We start from the raw sequence: 23211 nt of genomic DNA, 5'->3' as shown, positions 1-23211 counted from the left end.
ATTTGTAGGTGGCATTATGTTTGATTTACCACCTCTAAAATTACTATTCATAGGCTGAGCATGTGAAGGTTCAAAATAAACCCTCATGATAAGCTTTGCAATATAAAAAGATAAGACAGACAGCCTTGTTAAACCTCTGTAGGCAATACCTTTGCTGAGAGGGATTTGAAACCAATTCAACTGAAGCCTAATAATAAAATGCTTTAGTCTTTCATGGTAAAAGACCACATCTTTTTTCATGACTTAAAGCTAATATTGTCAAAACAATAATTTAGAATGTTAATTTGAATATGCTAATGTTAAATAAATTGATGTGTGTTTTACATCAGGAGCAATGAGTGCTTTTGCACATCATTCGTCCGACTGGGGCCAATCTGTTTCCCTGGTTTACGAATGGAGCTAATTGCAAGGTAAGGTGATTGTTTTACTGACTGAGCTCCTATCCACATATACCCTTGTCATTACAATTCTGTTGTCAACATTTCCAGTAATTAGCGTTGTGAAAGTGTTTTATAATATCATTGTATGATCTGGTAGCCAAGTAATGTATAAAAAATGTCCTTATTGTTCTAAATATCCGATGAATCTCTGAATCTGAGCGACTGTGGTTTAATGTTCAAGATGAACAGTCAACACAAAATAAAAAGACTGCATTGGTCTAAAAGGGCTCATTGTTTTGCGATCAAAGAAGTGCATGGATGAGAGTTGCTATGGAGACAGATTCACTGTGTACCTTAAAATAACTTGTCAAATTTTCTGTTTATACTACCACTGCAGTGAATTTAAAATAAGAAGTGATGCTTTTGCAATTGAAATACATTAGACTCCAATGCTAACCTAGATCAAATTACTGTACAATATAAATGTTTATTTAGTGCCCTTCATGTAAGTAATTCTTCACCTTTCAAAATATATTTTAATTACCTCAGTAACTATGCGCACAGTGCCACCTGGTGGGAAAATATTACATTTAATGTAATGATGGTTGGTTCACTATAAAAAATAATAGTCATACCATTAAAATATACAAACACAATGCATAAAGCTCAAACAATTTAAAAGACAAAGCCACAGTAATTGGCTGACAATAACAGGAAGAGTCCAGATATGGAGCACAGGAATGCTGGGACATCTTGGTGCAGTAGTCTAGCCAGAGCTGACTTCAAGTATTAGCAGAAGTATTGTATGGGTAAGACAGCATGGGTGTTAGCCTTGATAAATTTCAACTCTCCTCATGGTGTATTTGAAGAATTCTAAACAGATTTATGTGGAGACCTAATTTACACTATTGAATTAGAGCAGAGAAACATCCTGTTATTGACAAGATTAATGTTAACTTAGGAGTATCCTGCATGACCAACATGTGTGTCAGTAACAGGCATCCCCTGCCATGAAGGTAAATTCAAATTCGAGATCAATATGATGAAATGCCTGTACCAACAGAATAGCATAGAATAAGATTTAACAATGAAATGTTTAACCACAATTTTAGTAATTCTCCATTTATTTGCAAAAATGTAAGTGTTACACCTTCATATATCCCGAGGATCTGAAACTTGAATAACATATGCTAAATATGTTAATACGAGTTTCATAATAAGCAGTTTTCCAGATGTATGCAAAAATATAATATTTCATTCACAGCAGGGAGAATTAAGATGTTGCTGAAGGTCCCCTCCCTCTTTTACCAATCTGCCTTATTCAGACAATTGCAGAAACATTCCATCACAATTTCATTACAGAAAAATGTACTTGTACTCAGTAGGGAGAAGGAATGCTTTTATTTTCTGGCTAAAAGTATCATTAAAATACCCAAATATCAATACTAAACACATTTGTCAAACATTTAACTAGCAAAACAGTTTTTGTTGATAGTTACAAATTTGGCAAAAAAAAAAAACTAAAAACCCTGTAGTGACATGTCCACACTGTTATTAAACAGAATACTGTACTGATATCATGCCACTTGCTCTACAGTACATCTTAATATAGAGGGATATACGTATATAATATATAATCTGTTTGAGTTCATTGAACTTTCACCCATTTGTAGTTATAATGAAAATAACTGCCTTAATTTCAATATGCATGCATTTGTGATGAAAAAATAATAGTACTACTGGCACTTGTATACACCAAAAAACTGAAATATCTGGCCTCCAAACATTATGCATTGAAACCAAACTTCAATTTTATAAACTCTGACTCAAACTTCTGCTACTGTACGTTATGAAATATGCCTTACTAATTTAGTACTCGCATAACGCATGGGTTCTACGTAAACACAACCCTTTTCACAGCTGACAGTGAAAGGTTTTTGTTAACCCTTAAGCTGAGAGTTGCACCACAAAGAATTGGAAGTGAAGGGGGGGGAGTGGTAACGTTTTAGATGGTTTGGGAGAATCACCATCAATACTCAATGCCAAGAGGGGGGGGAGAAAAAAAAAAAATCAGAAAAATGAAGTATCGGATGAAAATGCCCCAGCCAGTCTGAAATCTTCTTTTATTAGCACACAGTACATGCGCTGAGGGAGTGGTTTAGAGTACGGAGCAGGTCGAGGCACTACAGTCCGCAGAATTATTTCACGGCCAGCTGGAGGAGGAAAATCCGAAACGGCTCCTAGATTCTGCTTCCGTTCCTCCTGAGAGCCAGACTTCACAGACTCCTCATCCATGAAGGTCATCAAGGCAGCCTTTAAAAACAATTCAACACTAGTGACTAAACAGGAGAGCTGCCCCTGTGAAAATGCTTACACAAGAATGCCACACAAGTTATTGCTTGAAATTAGTTTAGTTCTCTCTCAACCAGCAAAACAACACATTTAGTAAAAGAAGTGATTCCAGAGTAAATGACGATGAGAGTTAACAGCCAGAACATGTGGATGCTTAAAGGTTCAGTGTGTCAAACAAACACAAGAGATATATCAATACAGTAATTAAACAATAATTCCACCCAAAAATAATTGGCAAATTACAACTTTTAGATATTTTTTGTTACATTTTTGGCAAAATATACCATAAACAAGGTTGTTAGTTTTGCAAATTTCTTATGACTGAATATTTATTTTCTCTATTCACGATTTCACTTTTATCTTTACAAATATATTTGCATACTCTATATGTGCTCTTACAAGTTTTAGTGTCCTTTTAATCCGTCTACTGTTTTTTTTTTCTTTTACTGTGGACCAAAGTGTCAGCTAAATTTACATTCCTTCTAAGATCCACTACCAGCACAGTATTTAAAAAAACAAACAAACAAAAAAGTATACATCTTTATAATTATTAGGACGGAAAACTGGAACAGAAAACCTAGCTCGTGATTCAATAATTTTTCAAATCCTTTTAAAAAAAGGTCCTAATAAAAATAATTAAATGAATCTTTAAAAAAAAAAAAAAAAAGTGTATACATTATAGAAGAGCAAAATGCCAATTCTACCACAGTGAACCTTTGGACACCAGTGGTCGATCACCTGAAGCTGAAGTCGAAAAATATGTTTAGAGAATTCAATACCCTTAACTCCCAAATGCCAACTAGACCCTAGCGTGCCCCACATTGCAATTCACCTTCACTCAACAGTTTCTAATTGTCCTTGTCCTTGTTTCAAACTCCCTGCCCTACACTGTACCCAGCAGCATGTACATGCGACACACTAGGATGTGAACGTGAGCAGTGAGGAGGGACAAAGGCTGGCTGTTACCTCATCAGCAGATTCAGCCAGCTTGAAAAGGGTGAGAGATAAGCAGCGTCAGGACAGAAAGAAGACGATGAAAGAAAGAACCAAAAAATAAATAAAAAGTCGGAGATGACTATAAAAGGTAGGACAGAGGTTTAAAAATATATATATATAACATTTGTTTCCAAATACATGACCTTGTGTATTTTTCCAAACAGAGAAAAAATGTCAATCAAATACCACCTTAAAATGTATATGTATTTAACTTTATATACTTTATTATTGTATCATTACACATCTCCAGACATGTTGGCCAGTTAGATGTAGTCTGTAAATCTTGCAGACATTTCAGGTGTTTTTTTCTTCATTATAAAATCAAGTATGTGCTCCCACAACTGTGGCCGCTATCGTTAAAACCCCTTTCTTAATCTAATAATGTTCACATGGCAATTAAATGAATTAGGAGATTACCCTAACAAAAAGTGAAACAACAAAAATAGGGCAAAGCAATCCAACTGCATGTTTTCATATGTACTTTTCCAAGACATCCATTAAATTCAAAAAAACTTTTATATGATTAAAAAAAAAATATATATATATATATATATATATATATATATATATTATATATATATATATATAGACACACACACACACATACATACACACTAAAAGAACGAAGGTACTGTTTTTACATCACATCATACTGATAAGTCACTATTACTGGACAGGCTGCTTCACTGTGGGAGCAGGAGAAAGGAATGTTTTAAAGGCACGCTGCAGAGAGAACACGTAGCAAGGAGATAACTTTGCAGCCAGTAGGGAAAAGCGCACACACACAAATAAAAAAAAAGTTAAGTTAAAAATGTTTTTACCCTCTGAGCAGTGACAAATAAATTGTGAATAATTCTTCCAGCTGGGCCTCTTCCTGCTCCAACCACTGATACCTCTGTTTCCTCCAGCAAAGAATTCACAAACCTAGCAATAAAGAGACAGAGAGTCAGATCTCAATGGCATCTGACAGGAACTTCAGCACCAGGTCTTTTTATTGCAATCCATCCAGACTCACTGCTTGGCCCTTGGTCTCAGTAAAACAAGAACATAATGAATTAGGACTGACAGCATTATTAACTGAAGTGACATTGAGAATGAATTCGGACTCCCAGCTCTATCACCTTTAAAGCATATGATGGGAAGACATTATTATTACTATTATTATTGCTATTATTATTATTATTACAGACGTGCCACATTATCACAGGAAGAGTATTTATGTACTGTTGATATGGCTGTGTGGTTTTTAAACAAAATTCATTTACGTTTTTCTATATTGGTTTCATTGAAAAAAATGATTTTTTTTCTTCTGTATGAATATGATATTCACAGTGAATTATCTTTTAATACGCTCAATCAGCTATAAACAAACCATGAATTATCTATTACATGAATTATCTGTTACATAGTCTTGAACTGTTAATTTAATCAACATGCATTAATAGAAATAACAAATGGGATCTAAACCACTTTGGATTAACAATTTAACAACAAATGGAAAAAATATCTTTGTAATGGATTATTAATAAGTGATTATTATTGTGTACACAAAATAATGAACATATTAAAATGCAGCTTCTTATATTCCTTGTTTGTCCCTGTCTGGATTCTACCAGTTCACAGTCTGCCTCCACTGTTTGATTTCGAGCTGTTGTAACTCCAGTCTGAATCTACTTACATTCATTTAAAACAAAAGACAGAAACCAAAACACTTTTTAAAAATGTTGGCAAATTAGTGAGATTGAGGGAGCAGTTGCAGAAGAACAGTACATAAGAGTCCCTGCTGAGATCAAGGACGGACATATATAATTAATAAATTAATCTGCTTTTTTTTTTTTTTTTTCAGATTCATCACTTTGACCCCAGAAAAGTATCTTAAACGAATAGATATCACTCAGACAAGTATCCTTACCTTTCCAGATCCTCCCTTTCGACAATGTTTTCGCATTTACTGATCCCAAACTTTGCTTTTAGGGACCGAGCCCTGGCAATAATGGTTTCCACAGCCATTATCTGGTTAATAATTTCCTATATGATAAACAAACACAATAAAGTGAAAAAACTTTTTAGTAAGGTTCTGAGAAAATTATTTCTTATATATGTATGTGTATATATAAATTCATAAACTCTCACCTCCAGCTTCTTATAATCTGGGTTGGGATGATGTAAAAACTTGCTGGCATTAGAGATTATCTGCGAAATGACTTTTCTTACAGAAGTAATATCTTCTGTTGATTCTGTCGAAATAATGATGGTATATAGTTTTGTAAAAAAATAATGAATAAAAATGCAGTTTTACACAAATGTTTATATTCAGTGCAGTACTTGCCTTCCTCTTTCTCTTTGAGAATGGCAGCATGGATAATGCAGGGCAATAAATGTCTTGTGAGGTCAGCAGGTTTCTGAACAGCTAAATAATGCAGAACCTTGATGAAAAAGTAAGGGTGATTAACACTTATGTTAACAGATTATCTGCAGACTGGACATTAAGTACATCCCTTATGCTATCATCTACCAGGAAAAAAATAGATAACAATTCAATCAAAAGGTGTTACAAAAAACAAGAAAAAAAAACATCAAGCTTAACAGTCAAGTAAATGTATCCCTCCACTTTGATTCCCCAAACAAATGACATCTTTCAGCTACCTTTAAATGCATCATCAAATTAATCTGCTGCCTTCCCATCCTATTTTACAGGTTATATGATACCATACTGTCACTCACTGCTAAACATATCGAAACAATTCTACAGCACCCCATTAATGAACTCAAAATAACAATACAAAAATAATGAAAGTGTAATAATTCACTTAAAAGAACATTGGTATCTCAAAGATACAAATACATTATTAGGACCTATTAACTGATTTTCACACACAATTCAGTTAAGTCATGATCCTAAAACAAAATATATAAAAGGAATACAAGGCTTTTGCTTAACATTTTAAGACAGCTTTCCAGCACTGTGTTAACATTTATTTCTCAAGGAAGCCTGTGTGCAATAAAGAGTGGATCTATTTATAGGTTGTTGATGCCATGGCAACTATTTTAATAATCTCAAATGATCTACAGTGTGTAGTGTACATATGTACTTTGAATACATTTACATTTCTTCAGGCATATTGTATTTTGTTTCATTCTTCTTAATTGTATTTTTTTTGTTGTTGTTTTTTTTTAGCGCAACATATAACTTTGTAAAATGATACAGGTCAAATAATTTGTCACCATATCATTGCCTTAATCTGCATGTGCCTAAATGACTTTTCAATTATATAAAGGATCGCTCAGGGTGTGTTGTTATAACTAAATAGAAGAGAGAGAGACCATAACTGGCTCAATCCAGCAAAGACACATCCTACTAAAAATGGGAAAACATCTTAAATCCCACAGCTGTAACAGTCCTACCTCTCTAAGCAAGGGTCACTACTTGAAAATAGCATCAGAGGGCTCCTAAGGTGCGGAATAGAAGGAAGTCTATTTGGAAATGCAATGGAGTTTTACAGTTTTCTTTATCCAACATTACTACTAGTGCAGTGCAGCGGCGTACCTTTTCCGCCTCCCTGGTGTCATCGAAAAGCCTCCTTTGCCTGCGTGCTGGGGCTGGCTTGGCTGTCTCCCAGGCCTCTGCCCACATGTTCCCAGGTATCTTCATCCTGGCGCTCAGCTCCCCTTTGATGATTGTATTGCCTTTCTCATCAAGCACCTCCTCCTCAACATAATCCCGGGGAGAGTACCACCTCACAAAGTCTTCCAAACAGCAACCAGGGTTAGCTGCCTAATGTGACAAAAGCATAAGAGAATTAAACATTGAATGTGATAAAAGAGCTATATATATATAGAATATAAATATGATATCATATTATATATATATATATATATATTTATATATATTTATATATATATATATTATATATATTATATTTTTTTTTTTTTTTTTACCATGCTATCTGAAGGTGACGGAAGCTGAAACATTGTAGTTGATTATTACAATAGTGAGTTTTTAATTTATTTACTTCATTTTCTATTAAGTGCAGTCGTCGTTTGAATTGAAAGTTAGTCACAGAACTCTATTATAGAACAAAACACTTAAAGTGAAGGACTTATGAATGTGAAGTTAATTTTTTTAAAAACTTTGACAGTTCATTGGATAGAATGACAGTTACTTGTATCTGTTAGTTTCAGTAAGTATCACAGAATGCATCTAATCTGCTGCAAACACGTTTTCACTTCTCAAAATACACTTTCTAACAGTTACAGGCAGCAACAACAGAACAACAAATGAAACCTGTCCGTTTTTTTTTTTTGTTTTGTTTTGTTTTTTTTCAGGATCTCTGCAAGCCTGTGCATCAAGCTACATCATGTCAGTACGATACAGGGTGTCCCGCTTGAAAATAGCCCGTAAGTATTTCAGTTAGATGTTAGCATTCAGTCCATGTTCACATTGGGAATGACATATAAACTGAGTTTAATAACTATGATTCCTGTACATGTCTGTGTTGCTCCATCATGCGATTATTCATTTATTATTTATTTGTACATTGTAATACTTGTACTTCTTATAGGAGGCTACTTTCAGTGGGAAACTGATAAGAAAATATACAGTTTAATTTGAAATGCAGTGAGGCAAGTAATAAACTGACTCAAATTTAACAGCAAATGCCATAAAGAGGAGCCACCTAAACGAATCCAGAAATAAGAAAACAGGGTTTTTATGATGCACTGTTTTTTGGATGATGTTAATAATAATAATAATAATAATAATAATAATAATAATAATAATAATAATAATAAAACAAATTAATGTGATGAATGCAGTAACTGTATCAATTAAATATGTAACTGAAACCAAGATTAACAGATTAAAATTTTAATCGTGAAATTAATCTCTTGACAGCCCTAATATATTACATTTGCACTCTATGTATTTTTTTTATTTTGGAGGGGAAAAAATTTAAAGCCTGGCTAACAAATCCTGGCATTCAACTTTACTTTAGTTGGTTCAGGGTGATTCTCTTTGTTAAAGAGCAGTTAGACTTTGTATACAAATATAATAATACTTTACAGTGTTGTGTAGCTGCTGTTTGCACAAGTATTTATAGAGACGCTGCTGTGAGAAAGTGGATCTGTCATGTTTTTAAGTCACACAATTTATCACATTAAAGGCTCTGCAAGCATCCCCTAGGAAGCTGATAATTAAAAACCAAATGCCAGATTATGCTTCAGTAAGCACAACTATGTGGAGCTGGATACATTTAGTAATTACATTAGGGCTGGGGGGGGGGGGGGGGGGGGGGGGGGGGTATTAATACCTGCCTACATAACTTTCACTTCTAGATTGGCACACATTGAAAATGTCACCAAAAATGTGCTTCCATATTTCAGTACCTAGTGCAGACAGAACCAATATATTCTTACATATTAATTATATGGTTGAACAAATCAATGATTTAGATAATAAAAGACTATCACCTCTCATTCAATGGTATCAAGGGGTCATAAAAGGTCAGAAAAGAGTAGGATACAAATGAGAAAACATGTTTTTACACTAAAATGAGCCAGGTGGTGCCTTGATGTCATAGAATTTTCCACATCATGGTTACTGATCTACATGCAGTGCTATACCTTGAAGGACTCCATGTCTGAAAGTAGACAGGCGCTCTGCATTCGAGCCCGCAGATGCGCTCCTTCAGCTGATGTCCCTAATTTAGCCAACACCTCTGACTGTTCTTCTAGCAAATCCTCTGTCATTGGAGCCGGCTCCTGCGTAGACAAAAAGGTCACTCACTGCCTGTAATTAAGCTGCCTGCACCGGATTGGATGGGCTCTCTCTTTCAGGAACATGTCAAAACAGAATGAAAAGGGATGACATCTTAAGCTGGCCTCTTCGATCTCCCAACTTCATAATTTTTAATGAAATCCCAAGGAAACGTCGCCTGTCCAGCATCCCTTTTATTTGCTTTAGTACCTGTACTGACAGCTGTTGTGCTTTATTACACTGCTCAAGAGCCAACACAAAATCTCAATAACCTTCAGTCCCTTACTGACCCAAGAACACTCTCCCTGGACAGTGAGAAAAAGACTCCAAGTGTATAAACATTAGCTTAGCTTCGAAATATTTAACTAAAACAAACAAAAAAAAAACAGTGTTTTACTAAAATGAACAATTTAAATTGCAGACGTTATAAAATAATAATAATTTAGGGCTTGAAAGCTGTTTTACAGAACAGTAAATTATATAAATTGAATAATCTCATCAATTAATCACAAAATGTTACTTTACACAGCAAAACAAATCTTATTTTTAATTATTTGGTATCTCTGTCACTACCTCAATTGGCCATCTTATTGATTTAGTGCAACAGTGTTTTAAAAAAGTGTCTTAAATCAATCTCACATTGATGTGTTTGTGTAATGCTGTCAATCTAACAGCAGTCTGAGGCATTGACTTTTGCTTTTTGGCAGACAGGATTTCAGTATTGCTGACATTGATTGGATCAACAGTGCTTAAATGTATTGTATTTAAAAGAGAAAAAAATAACTAACAGTTTGAAAATAATATCCTGAACAAGAAGCTACATCATCATCATCTGAGCTCTTGAAAGATTATAAATAGTCCTGCGAGGTACTCGGTGCAGCATGTTAGCATTATACTAATTAACATTGTCAGCAGTGAGAATCGGAGTGACTCATTATTATTATTATTCAGTGGATTTGAACTGCTTACTTTTCAATAAAAACTAGAAAAATGGGGGTGTTTTAAAACTTTTGACCGGTAGTGTGTGTGTGTGTGTGTGTGTGTGTGTGTGTGTATATATATATATGTGAGAGAGATTTACCTTAAACAGGATTCATACACAAATATCCTAGTTTTAAAGTGTTACTGTTTCTCCTGGTGAATTGTAAATTGACATCAAACCTACTTGTGTTACTGGGATATACAGGGGCTCTTGAATGTAGTGCAGCAGGGTCAGTTTCCCATGCGGATGCAGACGGCCTTCAGCTCTCAGCCTTGGTGCGTCTTTGTTTTCTTTTGGAGGTCCCTCCTCCTTTTCATTATCCTTTGTGTTTTCTTTCAGCTCCTCCGTGTCACTGAGGCACTCGAAGAACTCTTCCTCACTGTCACTCCAGGATTCCCAGGACTTCCACTGGTTGGCCTCTCCTCTCTCTCTCCGGTCCTCAGTCCCCGAGGAATTCTGTGTGGCCTTCCCATTGTCACTGCCGGACACCTTCCTCTCCCCCTCACTGCCAGCAGAACTGTCCGAGGGGCTCTGCCTCTTCCCATTGTCATTGCCAGACACCTTCCTCTCCCCCGCACTGCCAGCAGAACTGTCCGAGGGGCACGGCCTCTTCCCATTGTCACAGCCAGACACCTTCCTCTCCCCCGCACTGCCAGCAGAACTGTCCGAGGGGCACGGCCTCTTCCCATTGTCACAGCCAGACATCTTCCTCTCCCCCGCACTGCCACCAGAACTGTCCGAGGGGCACGGCCTCTTCTCATTGTCTCTGGCTTTCTTCCTCTCAATGCAACAGTTTAACATCTGGAAACAAAGAGATTGGAGATATTTTGCATGGGTAAACTGGCATATGGTCTCGAAAGAGAATCCCAATTGCTTGAAAAGCCACTGGTGTCTATGCATTACTAGTGTTTGTGCCCTGCATTACATAAAAGCACATTTTAAGCAAGATTATACATTTATACACTGCTATACAGTGGCCTTCAGATATAAATTTTGCCACTTGCCTAATCAGAGCTGTCTGCTAGAACTGAGATTGATATTAATATAACATTCCCTAATGATATTTAGTATCTTTGATGTTAAAGGATGCAGAAACAATTTTTTTCTCTCTCAAATTTACCTTATGGACTACAGAAAATAAGTACTCATCTATCAGCCAGAATTAAACTACACAACTTCCTACTGGCAAACAATACTTCAGCAAATGCATAAAGTTATTATGTGTTTAATAATAACTTAGGATTTCTTAGGATTTCTGTCTCATCTGTTACAGCAAACATACAATACAATTATTGGTTAATCTTGTTTTTTTTTTACTGAATAGATTTTCATTGTATTCAGTAAATCACAAGAGAAACATATTGGCCATAACCTAATTTAACAAGTCATATCATAGTTCAGTACTTTCATAGACCACGAACACATGACAAAATCACCTGCAGCTTCTGGTGCAATAAGCAACATCTTAGATCAGGGGGTCCACTGGCTAACCTGCAAAGGGAGAAATTAGTTGATAATTAGGGCGAGTGAGACTCAAACAAAAACAAAAGAAGATAGAGATTGCCTGATTTAGTTTGTTCATATAGACTAGCCCCTGTGTCCTGTTTAAAACAACTGGGTTGCAGGAACACAAGAAAACGACTGCACAATAAATCAGAAACTGTGAAACAGGTGCCCGAGTTTCAGAAAGGTAATTTGTCACTCCTTTAAAGGTAATAATATATCTTCTTACTTTCATGTAAAAGGGGATTCCAGAATGCTGAGAAGGCTAAGGACATTCTTCAGTAAGAAGATCTAAATTCTCATATGCCTAGGGACCACTGACATACATCCTGTAGAGTATATGAACAGCTGCTTAACAACCATCCATCAATGGTCAATTCCTACTGGTTGATATCCAACTATCACGACATATGTAAAACATCCAACTATTTTTTTTTTATGAAGGGATTTTATAAATACTGACAAGTTACACTTAAAAGGATTGAAAAATATCAGGCCAAATTTGAATTGCCTATGGATAACAATGCCCAGTCGCCCTGACCCAGGCCTTACAAAAGATGAACTGTAAACTACCACCTTTCAAAAGCACTGCGAATCCTTACCCCGGCACGAGATAATTGTTTTCCCATCTGTAACGCATTTCCAACACAAACTCCTGCCAGAGCTGTACCACCCCCTTAACTCCTCCGTGATAGAAGTTGACCATGCAGAGACAGAGGGACAGTTTGTAGGTAAGACTGTCAGCAGGAGAGGACTTGAACTGATTGTACAGATTCTAAAGGAAAACAAAATAAAATGAATACACATGTCAGGACTGGATCAAGTGGACTGCAGTTACCCTTTACCACGCCAAGCATTGGCTAAGCCCACTGAATACCAGTAATTATATAGTAACTTTATTACAAGAAAAAAAAGGTGTTCCAGGGAAAAAAAAAAATGTAAATCAGTAAATCAGAACTTGATGATCAAATACAAGACATAATTTCATTTCTGGTCATTGTTTTCAAGACATTACTAATTCTGCCATACTCAACGTACATAGCTCTCAGGCTCTTTTTCAGGTGGGCTGTTAGCATTAGATGCGCCAGGTTTTGCTTCAGATCCATTGGATGGTTTCTCTGCTGCATCTGGGAAAAGGTACTAAATAAAAGACAAACATAAAACCATTTACAAACTATGTCCTTTTTGTCTTTAATATTGTATTAAATCAGAAATACTTTTCCAGTCTACCTCTGAAAGGGTTTGATAAAACAATAATATGTGAAAAGGAAATAAATGACTTAACGAAAGGGGCAGCACTGGAACCAGTAAAAACACTTAAAAGTGTTTACTACCAATAACAAATAAATCAAACAAATCGAGCTTTTGGGTACTAAGATGAAGAATATACATACCAATAAAACTGAATTAAGGACCTCGTTACTGAGTGGTGACTCCTCCACACGTCGATGTCTGTGCATCCTTTTCCGTGCACTGTGAACCATGTTGGACACAGACAGTTTATGAATGGGAACAGTAGTTGGCTCAGTCAGTTTGGATAAGGCTTGACTAATATCTGCATTCTCTGTAAAAAAAAATAAATAAAAATAAACAATAATCTTTTATTCACTCAACAAAAAAAAAAACTAAAATATCAATCGTTTCATGTTTCGTTTTAATAACTGACTGTAGGTCTTTCCACTTTCAAAATGCACTATGTTAAACAGTAATTTTAGCTTACCTTTTCCCTCTTCCTCCAAAGGTGACCTTCCTAGAATTTCCTCAGTAGACTCCTTCCGACAACAGAGTTTAAAGAATTCGCTAAGGAGATCACCTAAAAGACAAAAAAACACAGAAATATATAAAAAGCCTCCCAATTAATCATTATTTTATGACACTGAAAATGAATAACAGATCATTTTTTATTTTATTTTTATTATTAATTAAAATGTACTACGCATCCACAACAGGGGATAATCAATTGGAGAAAGAGGCATTTTAAATGAATGAAGGTGAAGATGAACACACTTCTTTTCATACCATCAACTTTAAATGTAGTATCTTTGTGGCAGGGCACGAGCCCTGCACATGAAGAGGGTTTTTTGTGTAAAATGTAAAAGGTCCCATTCTTTCACCTCAGGGCTGCTGCAAACCCAAAGCCAACGGGCTGAACATCGTCCATGCTACCCGGACAAAGAGACTTAAAACCCTTGCTGTAATCCTCTGCTCGCCGTAACAGTGACCTGGATCAGAACGTAAAGAAGCTGAAATTCACCGACGGCTGTGTGTGTGAACCAGGGTTGGATCCCGAACAGTAAGCAAGTCGAAACCGCCGATCACTGTGTGTTTAACCAGGGTTATTTACTAATTTATTTAGTAATCAGGGATTACTTCAGGGATTGCATATCCCACCGAAGTATAGAGAGCAAGGTGAAAAAGCAGGACCTTGGCACCTTTTACTTTATAGTTTTTTGTTTTCGTACACTCTGTTGTATGTACTCTGTGCATTACCATTGCTGGTAGTGTCACATGAGCAGTGTGCTGTTTATATGTAAATAAAACCTGTTTGCCTGCAGGGCATATCAAACTCCAAACTCCGTCTCGATCTCCTGCCTGTCAGCAAGCAGCGAGTACGCACCCACGTGGCTACCCTGTCACAATCTTATTAACAAAAAACAAAACAAAACACATTTCTTACCCAACAGGCATTGAGGGTTATCTGCTTTTCTTACTCTCACCGACCAATGAGGAGCCTGAATAGGATCTAAATCGCTAAAGAATAACACAAAAATCAAGCCTGTTGATACATCAGTATTTTATATAGAGTTATATACAGTTTATAGATTTCAAAAACTAAAGAATACTGATACCACACATGTACACATACAGTACCGAATATACTTAAACAATACAACACCAAATTGAAATGCTATTTCATTAAGACAAGACAGACTGCATCCAACACAGAACAATGTTCTGTGTACATTGGGACATTTGCACTGTTACTTACGAATAAACATCATTATCAACAACAATGCCTTCTGTCAGGTGGGGCCAAGTTGTGGCTAAGTGAAGTTCACTAAAAGAAAAAAGGAGCAAAAATAATGTACAGTGCTTTATACCGTATGATTCAATTGTCAGATAAACATATTAACATATTTCAAATTGCTACTACAGAAGTTAGTGGATAAGTTACATCATGTTTATTTTTCCTAGTATTTATTTTACACCACTGCTGTAAAAGTACTCTGGGGTACATGCACCAATAAGAGTTTACTGCATTGAATTGGTTGGTAGGATTAAAAAAAAAAAAAAAATGTTTTTAACATCTTCCTCCCACAACCACTATGTCCTACCTAATAGGATCCTCACAGGTTCCAAATGGCAACTTCCCAAATTCCACTCCTCCAACTTCCCCTCCCAGAAGTGCATCAAAGTCTACAAAATAATCATCATTGATATTTATTCACTTATCTGTATATAATGGACATATATCACATTTCAAACTTGCATTCTATGAGAATATTTCACACATTATATATATATATATATATATATATATATATATATATATATATATATATAGACACACACACACACACACACACAACTGACTTACTAATCAATTAAATAGAAAGCAGGGAACAATAAAGTTCCTTGATAGAAAGCCATACCTGGAGGTTGCTGGGGCCAGGAATATTGCTGCCAGTCCTGAAGGATGTATGTGAACCTGATTGCTATATTGACGGGGGGTATGGGAGTCAAAGGGCAACCCTGAAAAAACAATTGAAACTCAAACCTTCATCAGGGCACAAGAGTCCCGCTAGCCTAATTTGGGGGAGGTCACTTTTGGGTCCAATGTAAAGGGTACAGCAGGTTCCTATTTTTAAAACCATCAAGTTTAGCGGCACTATATATTATCATAGGTTCACTAAACTGGTGCTCAAATCCTCTTTCACGGTACAGAAATCCTGGATATTTTTAGGTAATTAGGTAATTTTACATTGAACTGTAATTTCTCTCAGTCAAGTTTCACTAAAGTAATAAACCTGTGCTGTCTTCACTAAATTATTTCTTTATTCTGTAGTTTAATCAAAAAGTTTCTCCCCAAACTGTATCTGTAATACAATGCGTACATCTAAAGGTTACATCTGTCTTAAATATGTAAAAAAAAAAAAAAAAAACTAAAAGACACTTGACCCTGCCCACCTGAATTACATATAATTAGATGTGCTTGCCGAGTGAATACTTACTATCTTTGACTTGAAGATATCCAGCAGGCCCGACAGGTGACTGTACTGGTTTGGCACTTTGCGAAGGTGGACCATTTCAAAGTCAGTGCGGACCCCAGGACCCTGACATTCACCAGCATACATCCGTCGCCACTTCTGCTGGATTTGTACAAACAGTGGTACCTGGCTGATGAAGACATTTATCAATTTTATTGTATCTATAAATATAAATCGTGCTTTTCTTTTTTTTTTTTTTAAACAGTTTACAATAAAACTGCTTCTCCTAAAATTAGTGTATAATTATGTTTTGTGAGCCTGAAAAACAACTGAACATCTCCATCTAGTGGGCACAATGTTTCAAGACTCCTCAACACTTTCACTGATTGAATTATTTGTCTGGTTTTAAATAACTAACCATTACTGCATATAAAGCCGGTTAAAAATGTATGTAGAGATTATTATTAATGCTTTTTCCAAATTAATTAAAAAATATTGTTAAGTTGCTGAAAAGTTTTTAAAGCAAAGAATAAAAAGCTTTTTTTTTTTTTTTTTTTTTTTTTTTTTTTTTTTTAACTCTAGTGCTACATTACAACAAATATTATCCACAGAGGTACAGCACTAATTAACAAGCTATTTGGTAATGTGTACTCTTTATTCTACAAAATGTATTATATTGAGAGGAAGAAACTTCGGTATGCTCCCCTAGCTGCTGAAGCAGAACAGCGAGGATGGAGAGTCCGGGTTTACCCAGTGGAGGTGGGTTGTCCAGGATTTGTGGCACACTGCAACCCGGTTTCTCAGAGACGTCGGAGTCAGTGGACAAAAGCTGCGCCTGGTTGCGCTGCACAGTGAAGAACTTAAGAAGAAAGCAGAAGCAGAAGAAAGGAGCAGCAACTGGCTGTGGCTGAGACAGAAAGATAGAGGATTTCAAGCACAATGGAAAGAAAGCAATGTTGATGCACAGGTAAGTCAGCTGGGCTGAACTGAGTGGGGGACAGAGGGGGGTAATTCTGGGACGCCAGAGTCACCATCGAGCCCTCTTGAGGTGACGTGGGCTACTCGATGAAACATGAAGGATGGAAGGTGCCTACTTCAAGACCCCAGAGATGTACACTACTCAGCTCAATCCAGAAGGGTGTCATGCTGAGTAGCTGGAGACACTGCACTGTGGTTGATCCCTGGAGCCAGCATCGCAGCCGTTGTATGTGCTGATGTGCCAGGGAGGCAAAATAAGCTGATTCTTGAAGCCAGCATTACACTTTAGCCATCAACACCAGACAGAAGGAATCTACATCACCAGATGGAAGGAAACACAAATGGATGGAAACGCAGGTGGATCACATTAGTTTACTGTAAAGCTACGTCTTAGCTGGTGCTTATCTTGGCAAGAGCAGAGTCTAAAATCAGCATGAAGTTTTAACAAGAAAAAGATTCTACAAGCATCAGTCAGTTTCGCCCTATTTCCCTGTTAAATGTGGAAGAGAAGATTTTCTTCAGCATTATTGCTCAGAAATTGTCAACTTACCTATTAAAGAACTGCTTCACTGACACTTCAGTACAAAAAGGACTGCATTCCAAGTTTCCCGGGATGCTTAGAACACGTCAGTGTGATCTGGCAACAAATTCAATCGGCTAAAAATAAGAGGAAGGAGCTCCATGTCACATTCCTGGATTTGGCTAATGCATACGGTTCAGTGCCACGTGAACTACTTTTATTTTTTCAGTGCACCGATGACAATAACAACTTACTCCTACTTTGGAGATTTGCAATTCTGTTTTTCAAATTCAGAATTCAGCACTACATGGCAATGCCTAGATGTTGGAATAATGGCAGGATGTACCATTTCTCCACTGGCTTTTACCATGGCAATGGAAGTAATTATTAGGGCATCAAAATTGGTAGTGGGAGGACAGCGCTTGGCTTCTGGAATACAACTACCACCAATTCGAGCATACATGGATGACATGACAACCATGACTACGACAGTAGCCTGCACTAATCGGTTATTGGGCAAATTAACCAATAACATTGAATAGGCACAAATGCAATTCAAGCCTGCTAAATCAAGGAGCATCTCTACAGTTAAAGGTAAAGTAGTGGATAAAAGGTTCTACATTAATGGTGAGGCAATACCAACAGTAGAAGCCAGTGAAAAGTCTTGGAAGATGGTATGATGGGGACCTAAAGGACACAGTTCATGACGGAGAAGTGAGACAACAAGCAGTACAAGGGTTGAAGAGCATAGACAGCAGCGCTTTACCGGGCAAACTGAAACTCTGGTGCTTTCATTTTGGTCTACCGCCAAGGTTGCTGTGGCCACTGACTGTGTATGAGTTTTCCTTGACAACAGTAGAGAAGCTGGAAGCTTTAATCAGTTCATACGTCAGGAAATGGTTGGGAGTTCCATGCTGCCTCAGCAGAGTGGGACTTTATGGTAAAAGAATACTGCAGCTACCAGTCTCCACTCTAACAGAGGAGTTTAAGTGTGCCAAGGTCCGACTGGAAATGTTATTAGTAGAGTCACAAGACAAATGCATAAGGGAGGCAGCACTTGTGTTGAAAACTGGAAGGAAGTGGGAAGCAAAGGCTGCCCTTCGAATCGGTGATATCATGGGGTAAGTTCAGCATGGAAGAGGAGGTCTTGGTCTCATGGCACAAGACAGCCCCAGCTCAACAGATGAAGCTGGTAGTCAACGAGGTAGAAAAGCAGGAGAGAGGATGAGGTGCGTAAAGGCAGTTTCCCAGGACAAGCAGGGAGAATGGATGAGATGTACGAGTGTGGAACAACGCAAGATTGGCTGGTGAGACCTTTGGATAATGGAACACAGCAGGATCAGTTTACTCATCAGGTCAATATATGATGTTCTCCCATCACCACCTCTAGGTACGAGAGAATCCATCATGTCCTTTTTGTTCATCATCAGCAACATTAAGGCACATTTTGACAGGATGTAAGGTGGGTTTTAGCCAATGACAGTTTACTTGGCGTCATGACCAGGTGCTGCGCTGTTTGGCCTTAGGATTGGAAGACAAACATAACAAGGCCAATAAGTTGCCACCAGTTCCATCAAAACATTAAACAAAGGACAACATTCCTCCCTCCAGGGGAGCAACCACCAAGAAAAGGTATTAAAACCAAGCCTCGCCTAGGACAACTGGAAGCTGCTAGAGACTGGAAAATGCTGGCAGATGTTGGTCAACGGCTTATTTTTCCACCTGAGATTGCCACCACTAACTTTCGACCAGATATTGTCTTGTGGTATGGATAAGCACGCCTCGTTCACCTGGTAGCGTTAATAGTGCCATGGGAGGATGCTGTCGATGAGGCGTATGACAGGAAGAAACTTCAGTATGCTCAGCTAGCTGATGTACCCTACTCAGCTCAACCCAGACAGCTGTCATGCTGAGGCGCTGGAGAGACTGCACTGTGGCTGATTCTATTTAATGTGCCAGGGATGCAAAATAAGCTGATCCCTGGAGCCAGCATTACACTTCAGCCATCAACACCATACAGAAGGATATCTACATCATCAGATGGCAGGAAACACAAATGGATGGAAACGCAGGTGGATCACATTAGTTTACTGTAAAGCTACGTCTTAGTTGATGCTTATCTTGGCGAGAACAGAGTCTAAAATCAGCATGAAGTTTTAATATCTATCTCATGTAATGGAAATAATTTTGCTTTTCACAAAGCACATACAGTGATGCATACTGCCACCTACCTGCCTGTGTTCCCCAAGGCAATTGATACAGAACTTAACAGCAGATTACACTTTGATTCACTGATGATTGCATCATTGTTGGCTCCTGGAGAAATTACAACAAACTCACGCACCCCATACCTGTAAAACACACACAAATAAATATATTTTCAAGGTGGGGTATTTTTGTTTTGAAGTAGAAATGGTGGAAGCAATGTAACCACAACCTCAAGGGGAACAGAAAAAACAGTGTATTGATACCTTAAAATTGTGCAAACCCCATTTATCAATGGCATTAGGGCACAGTGTAACATTGTAACAGCCCAATCTCCACACTACTTGTAATGCAACAGCAACAATAAACATCTAGACAAAGAACTGAAAGCACTATGTTTCCTGAATGTCATGTAAATACACACACAACTCCTTAGTAAGGGTCACATTCCACCTTTCAATAAAACAAGAAAGCTTTACAGTATGTTATCATTCCTCAAATGTAACAAAGGTCAATATGAAATACACACCATCTGACTAAACAGTGAGCTCTGGGTGGAAAATCATTGTTCATGCACAGCAAATCTTGCATAGCTGTAGGGAATGCATCTGTAAGTGAAAAAGGGCAGACAACTAAGCAGTTTTACAGAACATAAGGGAATGAATTACTGGTATGTACTTAAAAAACATCTACCCAAAAAAGAATGCAAGAACTAAGTGTTTAAACTAATCATAACATCAAGCAAACAATTTACAGCACACTGTGTGTTTAAATTCTGTAGTTCATCCTCATCATAATATTTGTATAGCAATACACAGAGCGCTGTTCAAAAAGCTGCATACCTTCCTCTGGTTCCTCTTTTTCTTCCCCATTGGGTGACTCTTTTTTTAAATAGTGATGCGTTACTGTGAATTTGTAGTCTGCAAAGGAAATTTCTTCTGTCTTTTCTTTCCAGGTGCCACTGTTATATTCGCCCTAAACATAAAAACACACACACACAAAAGAAACTCTGTAAATAAAACAAGCTCTAAAAATCTTCCTAAATTGCAACATAATTAAGATGGTTGTGTGCAATAAACTTATGCCCTGTTATAATTTAAAAAAAAAAAAAAAAAAAAAAAAAACTAACCAGCCATCTATCTCTGGTATTTACTGTGGTGTACGTTATGGGTGGTCCTACGCATTTATTGGACCATTACTGCTTTATGAATATGGCCATACCAATCAAAAGATACTGCGTTGCTCTATTGTACAAAACATTTCTTGATTAGGAATGTCATATTAAGGCACAATACATGCAAAAAATAAATAAAAATAATAATCTATACAATTTTCATAAGATTTCCAAGGCACTATGCTGTTAAATTGAACAGCACGTTTCCCACACTTAATTACCATACCTTCTCCAGAGGTTTGTGCACACTACTTCCAATCAGTTTCCAGTCATTCAGCACTTCCTCTACCTTTGAAGCAAACCTAAAACCACAAAGGAATAAAAATAACATACCAACTGCATTGTCAAGTTACATTGCTGTAGACAGATTTCAATGGAAAAATGGCTAAAGGGAATCGGTCACATGACTAATGCAATTTTTTTTAGAGGCTTTAAACATAAGATAGATCTGCCCCATTCAAGCAACTATTTTACTGGAACTGAAAGGATTGATTTGTGGATTGATAGACGATTGCATACATTACAATGATATTTATGACAATTAAAGCGACATTATTTGGACCAATACAAAAACATATACTGTAGTATGTATGTGCTAAAATGAAACAAAAAGTATAATCGTAAATCTCGAAAAACTACTCACTTCTAAATCTTTTGTAGTCATTTTTGTATTACTTTAGTATAAATACATGTTAATTTGGATTCATATGTTGTTTTTTCTGACTTTATGTGAATGAAAAGACACACATTTGCCCGTTTTCCCATTGGAAATAGTGATATTTTGAAATATCACTGTCCTGGTCACAAAAGCAAAGTTTGTGGGGAATAATAGCCATTTTCTATACTTTTGAGGCATTAGCAATTAGGAAATAACACTTACTACCCAGGAACAAAAAATAATTAATAATTGTTACACAGTGTAATGTATCTAAAATAATCACGTTTTGCAATAAGTTGGTATTTTGTAAGGGGTGTTAAGCAAACTGTCACATCAAGGTCACCAAGTATCATATTATAAATGTATTAAAGTCCTGAATTTATAGAAAATACATGGGGAGGGGTATAATTATATTTTTTTTAAATTATTTTAATGCAATATGGGTACTGACACACAGTACGCATTGCTTTTTGTGACTACTTTGTGTTTAGTTTAAGGTCTAAATAAGACACTAACATTGTGCAGGGAAATGTACTTTTCATTTGAAGTTGCTGCTTTGAATGGTTTGTGCATAGAGACTCCATTGCTCGGGTTTCGAGTTCTTTGGATTATGACTACAAACGAAAGCGCAATGCTCGACAGGCAGGTGTTACAATAATAATGAGTTGTTTTTCAAACGCACTATATTTCTATCTGGTTTAGTAAAAGTTAATAATAAATGACAGCCGCTGACTTTCTACGAACTGCACCCTGGCTGATGTAGAATCGTCTAAAAGTAACAGCCGGAAGAACATATCGCTACCTTTCCCATTCCGAGGCGGTGGTGAAGTCTGTGATTTCAAACACTTCCGACTCGGGCTGTAAACAATGCAAAGCGTCATTATGTAACAGTATTGCACGTTATATACTGTATAGCAGAATGTCAACATAATAACAACAATAATAATGTTGCTATAACTGTAGTTACTGTAAACGGATACTCACGTCACTATCAGCCGCCATCTTTAACCTCTATTTGTTTGCCTGCATTGAATTATGGGAAAAATTTCCTGCTACATATGTGGGACATCTCGAAATGTATTATTATTAATTATTATTATTTTTTACAGAAGTAGCGACTCTACTGTAAAAAAAAAAAGAAAAAAACACTGTTCAAAGCAGTGGAAACGAAAAGCTAAATTTGCTCAGAAAACAGTTATCTTCTGTATGTTGCCTTGCCTTAAGCAGGTAAAGTACAGCTTATGTAAAAGGTAAATGTTGAAAGTGCCCAACATGCAAGCAGAAAAAATAACTGAAATAAAATGTGCCAATCCTAATAAAATTAACCACCGGTACTGCTGTACATAAGTGCTCCGTTTATTCGTTGTATTAACTCCCAGCTGCGCTTTCTCAGTTCAAATTATGTTGCAGTCTGTAGGTGTAAGAAAAGAGATCCACATTAAAGGCGTTACACAAAGTATTCTCAAACGATTTTTATAGCAAACCAGCTGCACAATACAA

At 36.8% G+C, this 23211-nt stretch overlaps 1 protein-coding gene and 1 long non-coding RNA gene across 2 annotated transcripts; one reads left to right on the top strand and one right to left on the bottom strand.

Moving 5' to 3' along the window:
* Window positions 1-1049: 1049 nt before the first annotated feature.
* LOC121323348 (rab3 GTPase-activating protein catalytic subunit-like) lies at window positions 1050-22851 on the bottom strand. The gene is made up of 24 exons (XM_041264355.1): window positions 22696-22851; window positions 22514-22569; window positions 21280-21355; window positions 20722-20854; window positions 20409-20487; window positions 19906-20025; window positions 16201-16366; window positions 15622-15721; window positions 15304-15385; window positions 14958-15026; window positions 14646-14719; window positions 13689-13781; window positions 13363-13532; window positions 13007-13108; window positions 12571-12743; window positions 11902-11956; window positions 10649-11266; window positions 9351-9488; window positions 7276-7503; window positions 6058-6154; window positions 5862-5965; window positions 5641-5756; window positions 4550-4652; window positions 1050-2693 (listed from the first exon to the last, which is right to left on the bottom strand). Exons 1-24 carry the CDS (start codon window positions 22711-22713, stop codon window positions 2451-2453), a joined length of 3213 nt encoding a protein of 1070 aa, XP_041120289.1. The 5' UTR covers window positions 22714-22851; the 3' UTR covers window positions 1050-2450.
* Window positions 3414-10893, top strand: LOC121323349. The gene is made up of 3 exons (XR_005951136.1): window positions 3414-3816; window positions 8055-8126; window positions 10805-10893. It is a non-coding gene; the product is annotated as an uncharacterized LOC121323349 (long non-coding RNA).
* Window positions 22852-23211: the final 360 nt, after the last annotated feature.

The sequence above is a fragment of the Polyodon spathula genome, chromosome 11 (genome assembly GCF_017654505.1).
Source record: "Polyodon spathula isolate WHYD16114869_AA chromosome 11, ASM1765450v1, whole genome shotgun sequence".
NCBI lineage: Eukaryota > Metazoa > Chordata > Actinopteri > Acipenseriformes > Polyodontidae > Polyodon > Polyodon spathula.
The sequence above is the reverse complement of the archived record's forward strand: the minus strand, read 5'-3'. Positions and strand labels throughout refer to the sequence as shown.